Below are 14,675 nucleotides of genomic sequence, written 5' to 3' on the forward strand. Positions count from 1 at the left end.
GGAATTCTGGGAGTTGAAGTCCACAAGTCATGAACGGGCCATAATTCCCCATGCTGGCTCAGGAATTCTGGGAGTTGAAGTCCACAAGTCATGAAGGGACCATAGATTCCCCCATGCTGGCTCAGGAATTCTGGGAGTTGAAGTCCACAAGTCATGAAGGGACCATAGATTCCCCCATGCTGGCTCAGGAATTCTGGGAGTTGAAGTCCACAAGTCATGAAGGGACCATAGATTTCCCCATGCTGGCTCAGGAATTCTGGGAGTTGAAGTCCACAAGTCATAAAAGAGCCAAGGTTGCCTACCCTATGCCATTCAAACAACTCGGGAGGGAGGGAGGAAGGAAGGAAGGAAGATGGAAGGAAGGGATGGGAGGAATGAAAGAAGGAGAGAGGGAGAGAGATGCTCCAGTGACAGAGAAGCTTTGTCCTGTTATTAGGGAGAAATTGAAACTATGACTCATGCTATAGCATTTTGCCAAAGTTATGATGACGTTTGTCACTTTTATACCCCTCCAATTTTAAGAAACTTTCCCCAGTGGCTCAGATAAATTAGATATACAATAGAGCTGGAGGGACCTTGGAGGTCTTCTAGTCCAGCCCCCTGCTCAAGCAGGAGAACCTATACCATCTTAGACAAGTGACTGTCCAGCCTCTTCTTAAAAATCTCCAGTGATGGAGAGCCCGTGATTTCTGGTGGCAAGCTGTTCCACTGGTTAATTGTCCTCACTTATCAGGAAGTTTCACCTTAATTCTAGGTTGCTTCTCTCCTTGATTAGTTTCCATCTGTTGCTTCTCGTCCTGCCTTCTGGTGCTTTGGTGAATAATGTGACCCCCTCTTCTTTGTGGCAGCCTCTCAAATACTGGAATAAATTTTATATCTTGGTTCAGACTCTAATGTTGCTTTAATTGAAAATGGACAAATTCCATTTTAAAGCCTGTGCTCTAGAGAGAGAAATGATGAAATATTGCAGTTTAACCTAGATGTCATTACTATTTTGTTCTACTTATTTCATTTTGTAACTTGCCTGGGAGAAACTGTTGATGGTTATCGTCAGACTGTATAAATTGTCAGAGGAAAAAAGGAAGGAAAGAAGGAAGGAAAAAAGGGAGGGAAGGAGAAAGAAAGAAAGAAAGAAAGAAAGAAAGAAAGAAAGAAAGAAAGAAAGAAAGAAAGAAAGAAAGAAAGAAAGAAAGAAAGAAAGAAAGAAAGAAAGATCGTCCGCCTTTGAATCCAGGGGCCATGGAGGCAGAGGTGGGAAAGGCTATTTATTAACCAGAAGAATTTAGTCAAGTGGAGTTTGCACAAAGTGTGCCCTTCAGATTCCACAGGGCACAGACATCACCCATGGTTTGTGCAGACATTTTTTTCTGAGTCCATGAAAAAATTATAAATTGGATTGCAACAGACCTTTTAAGCAGAGTGCCGAACTGAAAATGCAACAGTTTGTTAGGCATATGGTGTTAGCCTACAATGTTGGGTTGAAAATATATTAACCATAATGCTATGTCTTTAAGAAGTTAATTGGCCAATGGGTGTGTAAGTGTTCTCATGGCCATAAGAGGAAGCTAGGAACGTAGCTTCTCTCTCTCTCTGAATTCACTGATCTCTACTGTTACTGTTTTTGCTCAGCTGTTGGTTTACTACTGTTGTAACCTGAACTGTGTATTTGACCTCTGGACCGGTAAGAAGACTTTGTAGTTTGGATTACTCTGTGGACTGTTGCTATTGTTTATGATCTGGACTGTTTATTTTTGACTGTGCATTTTTGTTCTTACACCACCTCAAAAGTAAACTACTTTTTGCTTTTAGAACTCAGTGTATTTCTGTGTGTGACTTTTACTACTCTCAGTACCCTCTTCCTTGTCTGTGCAACTCTTTGGTAGCACAAGGAGACCTCTGCACAACAAATTCCTTAACACAGTTATTTCTTTAAAAAAATATTCCCTTCATAAATCACACTAAGCCACATTTTGGAAGATCATTGAATAAAGCTTAGTTAGCTAAGCTTGCACATAAAGCCATGTTTTATAAAGCTTGGTTTATTCTCCACACTGCCTATATTAATAAAGATACTAAATCGGAAACGTACAAAACTATTGCAAAATTTCAGCCAAAGCCACTTCTGGGGAATTCTGTGGCAGCAAATGGGATGTTGGGACCCTCTAAAGCAGGGTAAGTTTAGGATCACGTGGTAGCTGATCATGCTAAAAGAAATGAAAACTCTTACCAAGGACGACCTGGTAAATATAATGTTTGATTCAGAAACACCTTTTAGCCGCTGGGCTATTACTAATCCTCATATTAAGTCCTCCATAGTAGATTTGTAGCCCCTAGCTGATTTTGGCTGATCTAAAGAAAAGCAAAGCAGGTTAAATTGGTGGTTCTAGGAAAGGAGACCACTAGGAAATCCCAGGGCTGGTTTAATGGTTGATTCTCAGACTGGAAAGGGTTCAGCAAATGGTTTTATAAACAACCCTCCACCAGCTTGAAGGATAAAGGTTATTCTTTTATAAATTGTATAAAATGTAACACCAATGTGTGAGGAGAGACAGGAACATCCACAAAAGGTGAAAATTACAAGTAAAGATCATCTAGGGATGTGAAACAACTTCAAAAGAATGACTTAAGCTTCTTAGGGGTGGCGTGTATTGTGAAAAGAGTATAAAATGCCTGGTTTGAAACTTGCTCAGCGCGCTCTTTGAACCCAATCCAAGGGTCTAAGAGGCCGTGTTTGCAAACGCTTCTTCTTTCTTTTTTCAATTTTCTTTTCAATAAATCTTTGTTTTTTGTTAACCAGACTTGTCTTCGAGTTGTGAGTATCCAATTTTGGGTTTTTAAATCTCACCAGCTCATTATCAGGGAAAGGTCCACTAATTCAGAGGAAAGATACAAAAAAGGGGAAACGATACACATTGGGTTACTTTGGCCATAGATGGGAAATTATTCAGTTGCCATAATTTTTCATTCTCACCTCTTCCTTCTCAATAAATTTTGCTTAAAAAGCCTCTGTTTGGAAAACAAACAAACGCCTTTGGCTTTGAATAGATAGCAAAAAGCCCGGAACACTGCAGCTTAAACAGGGAAGTTGAAGAAATATTAAGCGTTACTTCCTGCACGGCAAGTGCAAAAAATGTCTCATGTTTTGGGAATGGACAAAGAAACACAAAGTGGGAGGGGGGGAACCCTCCAAATTTTCTCCCAACCGCCTTAGGCGCCATCAAGGAGTCATTTGGTGCAAAGAGGCCTTGTGGAAAATCTTTGGAAGTGGCTTTGAAGGCAAACAGAAAGAGGATTTCTTCAAAGGAAAACAGACCGGAGCAAACAAGAGAGATAATTCACACAGACAAAGGGTCATTTGGCCTCTAGCTACAGATGAGGATTGGGACAAAGGCTTGCGTTGCCAAGGTCTGCTTGCCCGCTGTGAGTGGGCTCCTCGGCGCTTGGCGGTTTCCTTGCAGACATTTCGTGACCCAGCTAGGGAACATCATCAGTAGTAGATAGGATAGGGGTTTGGAGAAGGAGGAGGAGGAGGAGGAGGAGGAGGAGGAGGAGGAGGGGAAAGAGGCAGAGGACGACAACTCTGGGGTCCTTGTTGTTCTCTGAGCTTGGTGGTTTTCTGGCAGACATTTCACTATTTTTTATTTTATTTTATTTTAATTCCATTTATATCCCGCCCTTCTCTGAAGACTCAGGGCGGCTTACAAGCTTAGCAGTAGCCTTCATTCTATGTATATGCCTGCTTATTAGGGCTTTTCACACCCCCCCCAAGTGGCATTATTACAAAGTCAGCTTATTGCCCCCAACAATCTGGGTCCTCATTTTACCTACCTGGGAAGGATGGAAAGCTGAGTCAACCTTGAGCCTGGTGGGACGCAAACCTGCACTAATTGCAGGCAGCTGGTGTTACTTAAGGAGGCATTAGCCCACGGCTCCACCAAGGCTCTTAACTAGGTAATATCATTAGTGTAAAAAGGGAAGGGGCTTGTGGGGAGGAGGAGGAGGAGGAGGAGGAGGAGGAGGAGGAGGAGGAGGAGGAGGAGGGAAAGAGGAAGAGGAAGAGGACGACAACTCTGGGGTCCTTGTTGCTCTCTGAGCTTGGTGGTTTTCTTGCAGACATTTCATGACCCAGCTAGGGAATATCATCAGTGCCTGAAGGCAGTGGCTTGCCCTGTAGTGCTAAACCAACAATCAAGTAATTAATAATACTCCAATCAAGGAGCTACCAGCTCTGAGAAGCTTTCAAACAGTGAACAACAGCCTAATCTAGGAATCACCCAGAACACCCCCACCAACCCTCGCATATAAACAAAGAGCAAACCTCACTGCCTTCTAGCACTGATGATGTTCTCTAGTTGGGTCATAAAACGTCGGCAAGAAAACAGCTGAGCTCAGAGAGCACCAAGGACCCCACAGCGCAGTCTTGAGCTACAAATATTCTCACCCATTGGAACGATAAGATTAGTTGCTCCAAGGGTTATTTTAAAAAAGACTTTTATTAAAATTATTAAAACATGAAAGGAGAAATCAAAACAAGATCACAGGAAAAGGGGAAATAAAGGTGTCAATTAATATGGTTTGTTGTTATAGAAATGGCTAGGATTGGCTGAGCCGAGGCTGTAGCTTCATTCTGCACTGCGCTGAAAAATAAATTGGAAGTCAAATGGGGAAATGGGCTGCATATAAATTAATAAAGATAAACTTAACGAATCAGTAGATATAGAATTCGTATGAGCAAGCCTCGTGAAATATGGGGCTCGTAGAAAATCAAGTAGATTAAAAAAGCACAAATTGTATAAGGGTGTATACACACACTTGCATAATGTTTGCATTATGTTATATATAGAACAATAACTCTTTACTTTCACAGTGACATATTATAATTTATTTTTTCTATTGCATTCGTCTCATTTTTTTAAGCCCTCGTTCTTGCATTTTTCGACAACGTGCAGTAGGCCCCTTCGCATTTTCTTTCTTTCCCGCTTCACTCTTTTCTGTTATTTTTTTAAAAGCAATATTACACACACCGAGGCACACAATAGGTATATTTTTTTTAAAAAAAGAAAGGTAATAACCCTACAGGCTGGGGTGCTCAGACTGCAACAAGGAAAGGAGAAATGGAGGAACGTGCAGATTTCATTTCCCACAATGCCCCAACTGGCACCGGCATTGCTGAGAATTTGGGAAACCAAAATCCACGGGTTCATTGCTTCATTGCAAAGAAAATGGTGGTTTTCTCCTGGAGTTGAGAAGCCAAGGAAAGGTCCCCGACTGGAGGGTAGTCTAGACCAGCTGAAAACAAGCCCAAAGGAGGGGCTGCCTCATTTTTCCATGGCGGGACTCTGGGCCACAAGCTGGCACTTTGGATGGGTTTAGCAGCAGTTTGGGAAATACAGGTAGTCCTCAATGAACTACTACTACTACTACTACTACTAAAGGTAAAGGTTCCCCCGCACATGCGTGCTAGTCGTTTCCGACTCTAGGGGCCGGTGCTCATCTCCGTTTCAAAGCCGAAGAGCCAGCGCTTGTCCGAGGACGTCTCCGTGGTCATGTGGCCGGCATGACTGGACGCCAAAGGCGCACGGAACGCTGGTACCTTCCCACCAGAGTGGTCCCTATTTTTCTACTTGCATTTTTACATGCTTTCGAAGGTTGGCAGAAGCTGGGACGAGTAACAGGCGCTCACTCTGCTACGCAGCACTCGGGATTTGACCCGCCTAACTGCCGACCATCTGATCGACAGGCTCAGTGTCCTAACCCACTGAGCCACCGCGTCCCTTACTACTACTTACTTACTACTATTAATAATAATAATGTTGAAAGGGACCTTGGAGGTCATCTAGTCCAACCCCCTGCTCAGGCAGGAAACCCTATACCATTTCAGACAAGTGACTGTCCAGTCTCTTCTTTAAAAAAAAACTTCCAGTGTTGGAGCATTCACCACTTCTGGAGGCAGGTTGTTCCACTGGTTAATTGTTCTCACTGTCAGGAAGTTTCTCCTTAGTTCTAGGTTGCTTCTCTCCTTGACTAGTTTCCACCGTTTTGTTTTTTTGTCCTGTCTTCAGTTCCTCAACTTACGACACCAATTGAGCCCAAAATTTCCACTGCTAAGTGAGACAGTTGTTAAGTGAATTTTGCCCCCTTCTTGCCAAAGTTGTGAATTGAATCACGGTTGTTATTGTGTTACTAACACGGTTGCTAGGTGAATCCGGCTTCATCCATTGACTTTTCTGCTCAGAAGGTCGCAAAAGGGGAGCATGTGACTCCAGGACCCTGCAACCGTCATAAGTACATGTCAGTTGCCAAGTCCATGTACTTGGTCCCTGGTGCCCAAAAGGTTGGGTACCTCTGCGCTACCCCAAGGTCCCTTCCAATTCTATTCTGATTGATTCGCTCCGATCGTTGCCGAAGAGGCTTCGCTTCCAATTCGTTCTGTCTCTCTATAAACCTGCTCTCATCTGGCACCTTTGAGCTTTCTGTCAACACATTGAAGCCAAAAAGAAAAGTTAGACAGCCAATGTGGTTAGTGAGGGAGAAACCAACCTCTGCCCTCGTTCTCGTGGAACGGACGCAAAAGCCAGCCTGACTCTCCTTTCCACTGAAACTCAAAAAACCCAACAGGGGAAACAAATAGCAAATATAGTAGTAGGAATAACTCCTGTGCTAAGATGAATGTAAACTGTCACAGAAGTTAGTTAAAATTATTTCTGTCTCTTCTATTTTTCTTTCTTTCCTTCTTTCTTTTCTTTCACCTTCCCTCTCTCCTTCCTTCCCTCTCCTCTCTCTCTCAACTTCCTTCCTTCCCTCTCTCCTTCCTTCTTTCTCCTCCCTCCCTCCTTCCTTCCTTCCTTCCTTCCTTCCTTCCTTCCTTCCTTCCTTCCTTCCTTCCTTCCTTCCTTTTCCTTCCCTCCCTCCCTCCTTAAATGAAAATAAATGAACCATGAAAGAAGCTAAATAAAATTCCAAATCTTCCATTTGGATTTTCCCTGAAGTGAGTCACCCACCCACCCCTCTTTGTTTGTCTCACACTTTCTCAGTAATGCAAACATCCCCCCCCAGGCCAGGGGGCTTCCCTTGACTAAAACTCCAGGCTTGATTGGCCAAAAGCCAGAAGCGGATTCAGCCAATCAAGAAGAGTTTCCTGCCAAAATTAGCTTCTTCTGATGACTTTCTCCTTTGGCCATCACAAATCTTTGCAAATCATTTAGGATGAGAGAAACAGACCAAAGGTGCTACATTGCTTAAATCTTTCATGCAACCCCACAAAAATTGGGAAATTCAGGTTAACCAGATAGAATAACTAAACAAGTTACTGAATATTCTGGGAAGAGGGATTATATATATGTATTTAGAAGATGCTGGCTCGTTTTCTTCTGCCTTTCGAAATGGGGGAAATCTTCGGAGTCTTGTCGGGCACATAGTCCCCGACTTACATTTAATGACCCTTCAAAGTCACAACAGCGCTGGGGGAAAAAGTGACTTACGGCCATTTTTTCACACTGACGACCATTGCAGCATCCCCCTGGTCCTGTGGTCAAAATTCAGACCCTTGGCAACTGACTCACATTTAGGACGGTTACAGTGTCCCGGGGTCACGTGATCCCCTTTTGCAACCTTCTGCCAAGCAAAGTCCATGGGGAAGCCACTTTCACTTAACAACCTTGTTACTAACTTAACAGACGCAATGATTCACTTGACGACTGCAGCAAGAAAACTCATAAAATGGGGCAAAATCCGCTGAACAAACATTTCACTTAGCAACGTAAATGTTGAGGTCAGTTATGGTCGCAACCCGAGGGCTACCTGTATTTTTTCCCCCTAGCCTTTCTCTACCTATTAAAAGATCCCACATTTCCACTCACTTTCTGGCTCCAGGTAAGCAGCCTCTAATTGCCCCAATCTTTTCTAGGCTGCGGCCATCTGGCCTTGTGGCCATAGACGCCAGTTTGGGAAGCTTTTCATTGGCGTTTTGTTCTTGCGTTTTAAAATTGTCATTACACTAATGGAGCTGCTGTGCAAAGATTACTGTAAGCTGCCACAGATGATATCTCCATTTTGAGATCTCTTTCTTTTTCTTTCTTTCTTTCTTTCTTTCTTTCTTTCTTTCTTTCTTTCTTTCTTTCTTTCTTTCTTTCTTTCTTTCTTCTTTCTTTCTTCTTTCTTTCTTTCATTCTTTCTTTCTTTCTCTCTCTTTCTTTCTTTCTTTCTTTTCTTTCTCTTTCTTTCTTTCTTTCTTTTTCTCTTTCTTTCTTTCTCTTTCTTTCTTTCTCTTTCTTTCTTCTTTCTTTCTTTCTCTTTCTTTCTCTCTCTCTCTTTCTCTTCTCTTCCTTTGTCTCTTTTGCTCTCTTTGTCTTTCTTTTTCTTTCTCCCTTTTTTCTTTCTCTTTCTCTTAGTCTCTTTCTTTCTTTCTCTCCTTCTCTCCTTCTCTTTGTCTCTTTTTCTTTCTCCCTGTCTCTTTCTATTTCTCTTTGCCTTTCTTTCTGCCTTTTCTGTTCCTTTCTCCATCTCTTTTTCTCTTACACGCTTTCTCTTTCTTTCTCTCTCTCTCTTTTTCTTTCTCTCCTTCTCCCTCTCTTTCCTTTTCTGGTGATAGACCACCCTCAGCTTCCTTTCTTTGTAACTTCACATGAATATTCTTCAGATACTAAGCCAGACAAGTTTTAAGGGAACCCAACCACTTTCTGCTGCGGTTTTCCAAAGGCGGGTCAGAAACAGTCCTAATCCCCTTTGAAAAAAGCCTTTGGGAACCCCCAGACCCTAAACTTCCAAGACATCCCATCCCCAACAGCAGGAGGCATAAGGAGATCCGGGCCAGGCAGGGCGGGGGGGGGGGAGTGTCCGTGTGCCCACTCACCTTTCCAGTAAAAGCCGGGTGTGGCTTGAAAGAGCAACAGAAACATGAGCCGGCTTGCTCTGGCCCTCCCTTTCAACAATTATTTTCCAAGAGAGAAAAGTGACTCAAAAGTGCCCAACAACTTTTTGTGTTTTAATCCCCAGCTCGTTGGTGGATTGATCAGGAACGAAACTCTTGTTTTGTCCACCCGCAACTGTCCTCCTGCAGGAGTCAGGCCTGAAACCACCCCTCCCTCCTCCAGACTCTTCTTTCGAAATCTTTATCTTACACACACACACACACACACACACACACACACACACACACACACACACAAGCACTGCAAACAGGAGCCAGCAAAAGAGATCCGAAGCCAGAGAGCTGGGCCGGCAAGCAGAATCTTAACGCCATCAAATAGTCTCCCATGAAAGTTTGCCAACTAAGTTGGCCCCTCTAGGCAGAGGCCAGTTTAGTAGCAGGAATCCTGGATTGGCTCAGATTGGGAATTGGAATCTATGATTGGACCCCAGTCTGTTTTCTGTGTACTTTCAAGGAAAACAAAGGCCAGTGGACTCCACAGGATAAATCCATGCAAGAATGGATTTCAGCCTCGAAAGTTGAAGGAGCGTTTCTCAGTCGTGACCACTCTGCGATGGGTAGACTTCGACTTCCAGAATTCAATTCTGGTAACTGAAGTCTACCCATCTTTAGAGTGACGAGAAACAGGCGTTTGACAGCATTGTGTGAACTCAACCGCCTTTGCTGCTTCAATCTTTGGTTAAACCAGGGGTCGGCAACCTTGGCTCGTTTATGACTCGTGGACTGGCTCAGGAATTCTGGGAGTTGAAGACCAGGAGTCATAAAAGAGCCACGGTTGCCTCCCCTTTGGGTTAAACAAACTGTGGCTTAGCTCCAAGAATCCCCTTTCAGGAAACAACATTAAAAACAGGAGTGGGGGGGGGAGGAGGGGAAGGGAAGAGGGAGAAATCTTCATCCTTTGAAAAATAGTCCCCCCCAGTCAAAAAACAGCTGGTGTCACCCCCACACACACCACAAAAGAGTTCAAATCAAGGGGTAGAAGGTCACCTGCATGAGCAGGGGGGGTGGACTACAAGATCTCCCCAAGTCCCTTCCAGCTCTATATTGACTGATCGCTGGAGGATTTTAAGAAGAGCGGGGGGGGTGTTCCACGGCGCTTAGTCACCCCCAATTCTCCACCGTGGCCCCAATTCTTAGTGGGGTGGTTTCCCCCCTCCCTCGGGGAGATCCCGACGTGGGGGGATTCCCGCAGCCCAAGGGTTTGACCCCGTGCCTTTGTGGGCTGCCCAGAGCGCCCCAACTCACCCCAACCTGCGAGCAGGAGGCACCCCCAGAGCCAGCCGTGCGCCGCCATCGCCGCTCCTCTCGCCTCGCCCGCGGCCGGCTGGCTCCGCTGCCCAGGTGCGCAGGTGAGCGCAGGCGGGGCGCTCATTGGCTGAGCCGCCCGCCCGTCACCGCCCCCTGCTCAGGTGAGGCCCCCGCGGGAGGCAGGGGGGGGGGTCTCGTCCCGGAGGGGCTCTCCCTGGCTAGGGAAAGAGCCCGACTTTCTCCGCTTGGATTTGGGTCCCAAGTTCCGCGGCTTCTTCACGGCTTCTTTTTCCCCTTCGGACGTGGAAACCTCGACTCCGAGGGCCGGGGAGGGCTCCCCGAGGTCGTCTAGTCCAACCCTCAAAGCAGGAGTCCTAGGAGAGCAGCCCGCTCAAATCCCCGTTCAGCCTTTTCTTGAAAACCTCTAGCTTTACCATTGTTGAATCGTTGACGATCGGGGTTGGAAGGGACCTTGGAGGTCTTCTAGTCTGACCCACACACACACACACACCGCTCGTTCAAGGTAGGAAGACCTTATTGAATCCAGGAGAAATGACTGTCCAATCTTTTCTGAAAAACCTCCGGTGATGGAGCACCCAGAACTCCAGGGGGAAGGCTTGTCTGTCTATTTGTCTATTTATCTCACAGAATCATAGGGCTGAAAGGGACCTGGGAGGTCCTCTAGTCCAACCCCTGCTCAAGCAAGAGACTCTACACCAGGGGTGTCAAACTGCCGGCCAGCGGGCTGGATGCGTCATGCTGAAACTGTGCCCACCCCATTGCCGGCAATGGTGGGGGAAAAAAAAACTCACGCTTCATCACGACACGTCGCGTGACATTGCGAGTTTGACACCCCTGCTCCATCCCGGTCAAATGGCTGTCCAATCTCTTCTGAAAAACCTCCAGTGAGGGAGCAGCCGGAGTTTCTGGAGGCCAGTTGTTCCACTGGCTAATATGTTCTAACTGTCAGGAAATTTCTCCTTAGTTCCTGGTTGCTTCTCTCCTCGATTAGCTTCCATCCGTTGCTTCTTCTCCTGCCTTCAGGCGCTTTGGAGAACAGGGTGACCCCCTCCTCTCAAATATTGGAAAACTGCTGTCATGGCACCATCCGTCCTTCTTTTCATTAAACTAGACGTATCCAATTCCTGCAACTGTTCTTCGTGTGGTTTAGCTTCCAAGCCCCCTAATCGTCCTTCTTGCTCTTCTCTGCACCCTTTAGAGCGAGTCTTTCCTCAATATTAAATTAATAATTACAAGAAATCCTTCTTTCATCAATACTCAGCATTGACTTGTATCACAGGGCAAGTTCAGCATGGGAAGAATGAATTCTAGGTTGACCCCCCTCCTCTTTGTGGCAGCCCCTCAAATATTGGAAGATACTATCATGTCCCCCCTGGTCCTTCTTGTCACTAGACTATAAAGGTAAAGGTTCCCCCGCACATGCGTGCTAGTCGTTTCCGACTCCAGGGGCCGGTGCTCGTCTCCGTTTCAAAGCCGAAGAGCCAGCGCTTGTCCCAGGACGTCTCCATGGTCATGTGGCCGGCATGACTAGACGCCAAAGGCGCACGGAACGCTGTTACCTTCCCAACGGAGTGGTCCCTATTTTTCTACTTGCGTTTTTACGTGCTTTCGAACTGCTAGGTTGGCAGAAGCTGGGACGGGTAACAGGCACTCACCCTGTTACGCGGCACTCGGGATTCGACCCGCCAAACTGCCGACCATCTGATCGACAAGCTCAGCGTCCTAACCCACTGAGCCACCGCGTCCTAGACACACACAATTCCTGTAACTGCTCTTCATGGATTTTAGCCTCCAGCCCCCTAATCGTCTTTGTGACTCTTCTGCACTCTTTTTCTAAGAGTCTCCACCTCTTTTTATTTTATTTTGTGGCAACACAATATGCACGCTATGAGGAAGAGCCTCAGCTTAACCCAGCCTTGGGTTTGTTGAAACAAGGATGAGAGGCACCTGGCAAGCTTTCAAGGTCTTGTTATTCAACAATCAAGAGCTCTGCGACACCCTTTCGGTGCCTGTGGCTGCACCAGCTGAGCGGAGACTCTGCCCGTTCAGAGATGCAATTCTCAGATGCTCCAGCAACGGGGACCCCAAAAGTGGGGGGACGCAATGACCACGGTCGCCCAGCACATCCTCAAGTGATCAGAGTGTGAAACTGGGTCTGGAGGTGCTATTGGTGAGGTTGGGGAGACACCTTAGGGGTGCCCGTCTCCGATGGGCAGCTTCGCCCCCGAGCTGCTTCGTTTGTCGCGGGGACTTTTTATTAAAGTTTACAAAGGTAAACTATAGAACTTGGAATAAATTCTAGCAACGGCTAGGTAAGCGAGTTAGAGAGAAAGGAATGGGATATGCAATGTTGAAATTATTTGAGTAAGAATGATACCATACATTGAAAATGTAGTATTGTTTCTGCTAATCTATTATACCTATCATTGTTATTACTAGCTTTATTACCTTTATTTATGTATATTTACCCAGACAATATGCTGTTTTGCCAAATATTGAATGTTACTGGGGGAAAGCCCAACCCTCTCCCCCAATCTTTCCTCTACCCTATCCCAAGCCCCCATTCCCTAACCCTCTTCTTTAACCTTGTTAGTTGCGAAGTCGTGTCCGACCCATCGCGACCCTATGGACAATGTTCCTCCAGGCCTTCCTGTCCTCTACCATCTGCTGGAGTCCATTTAGGCTCACGCCTCCTGCTTCAGGGACTCCATCCAGCCACCTCATTCTCTGTCGTCCCCTTCTTCTATTGCCCTCAATCTTTCCCAGCATTAGGCTCTTCTCCAGTGAGTCCTTCCTCCTCATTAGGTGGCCAAAGTATTTGAGTTTTAGCTTCAGGATCTGGCCTTCTAAAGAGCAGTCAGGGTTGATCTCCTCTAGGACTGACCGGTTTGATCGCCTTGCAGTCCAAGGGACTCGCAGGAGTCTTCTCCAGCACCAGAGTTCAAAGGCCTCAATTCTTTTGCGCTCAGCCTTTCTTATGGTCCAAATTTCACTGCCATACATTGCAACTGGGAAGACCATAGCCTTGACTATACGCACTTTTGTTGACAGGGTGATGTCTCTGCTTTTTAGTGTGCTGTCTAGATTTGCCATGGCTTTCCTCCCGAGGAGCAAGCGTCTTTTAATTTCTTGACTACAGTCCCCATCTGCAGTGATCTTGGAGCCCAGGAAGATGAAGTCTGTCACTACCTCCACTTCTTCCCCATCTATTTGCCAGGAATTGAGAGGGCCGGATGCCATGATCTTGGTTTTCTTAATGTTTAGTTTCAACCCAACTTTTGCACTCTCCTTCTTCACTCGCAACAAGAGACTCTTCAGTTCCTCTTCACTTTCTGCCATTAGAGTGGTATCATCTGCATATCTTAGGTTGTTGATATTTCTTCCAGCAATCTTAATTCCAACTTTTGACTCCTCTAGCCCTGCCTTTCTCATGATATGCTCTGCATATAAGTTAAATAGGCAAGGCGACAGTATACAGCCTTGCCGGACACCTTTCCCAATTTGGAACCAATCAGTGGTTCCGTGTCCAGTTCTCACTGTTGCTTCTTGGCCCGCATATAGGTTTCTCAAGAGACAAATAAGATGTTCTGGTACTCCCATCTCTTTAAGAACTTGCCACAGTTTGTTATGATCCACACAATCAAAGGCTTTAGCATAGTCAATGAAGCAGAAGTAGATGTTTTTCTGGAACTCCCTAGCTTTCTCCATGATCCAGCGTATGTTGGCTATTTGATCTCTGGTTCCTCTGCCTCTTCGAAATCCTGCCTGTACTTCTGGTAGTTCTCGATCCACATACTGCTGGAGTCTAGCTTGTAGGATTTTAAGCATAACTTTACTAGCATGAGAAATGAGTGCAATGGTGCGATAGTTTGAACATTCTTTGGCACTGCCTTTCTTTGGAATTGGAATGTAAACTGATCTTTTCCAATCCTGTGGCCACTGTTGAGTTTTCCAAATTTGCTGGCAAATTGAGTGTAGCACTTTTACTGCATCGTCTTTTAAGATTTTGAATAGCTCAGCTGGAATACCGTCACCTCCACTAGCTTTGTTGTTGCTCAGCTTTTCTAAGGCCCACTTCACTTCACATTCTAGGATGTCTGGCTCTAGGTCAGTGACCACCTCAGTGTGATTATCAGGGACATTAAGCTCATTCCTGTATAGTTCTTCTGTGTAATTTTGCCATCTCTTCTTAATCTCTTCTGCCTCTGTTAGGTCCCTGCCATTTTGGTCCTTTATCATGCCCATTTTTGCATTGAACGTTCCCTTCATCTCTCCAATTTTCTTGAAAAGATCTCTGGTCCTCCCTATTCTATTGTTTTCTTCTATTTCTTTGCACTGTTCATTTAAGAAGGCATTCTTATCTCTTCTAGCTATTCTCTGGAATTCTGCATTCAATTGGGCGTATCTTTCTTTTTCTCCCTTGCCTTTCGCTTCCCTCCTTTCCTCAGCTATTTGCAAAGCTTCCTCAGACAGCCAT

General features: G+C 45.5%; 1 protein-coding gene across 2 annotated transcripts in view; it reads right to left on the reverse strand.

Moving 5' to 3' along the window:
- Positions 1-10,285, reverse strand: part of F11R (F11 receptor) — a 40,309-nt gene extending 30,024 nt beyond the window's left edge. For both annotated transcript variants that reach the window (XM_083374273.1, XM_083374274.1), the window contains exon 1: positions 10,175-10,285. In XM_083374273.1, the coding sequence (XP_083230399.1) occupies positions 10,175-10,223 (49 nt within the window). In that variant the 5' untranslated portion in view covers positions 10,224-10,285. The remainder of the gene's footprint in view (positions 1-10,174) is intronic.
- Between the last annotated feature and the right edge of the window lie 4,390 nt (positions 10,286-14,675).

The sequence above is a fragment of the Vipera ursinii genome, assembly GCF_947247035.1.
Source record: "Vipera ursinii genome assembly, chromosome: 15".
NCBI classification, from domain to species: domain Eukaryota; kingdom Metazoa; phylum Chordata; class Lepidosauria; order Squamata; family Viperidae; genus Vipera; species Vipera ursinii.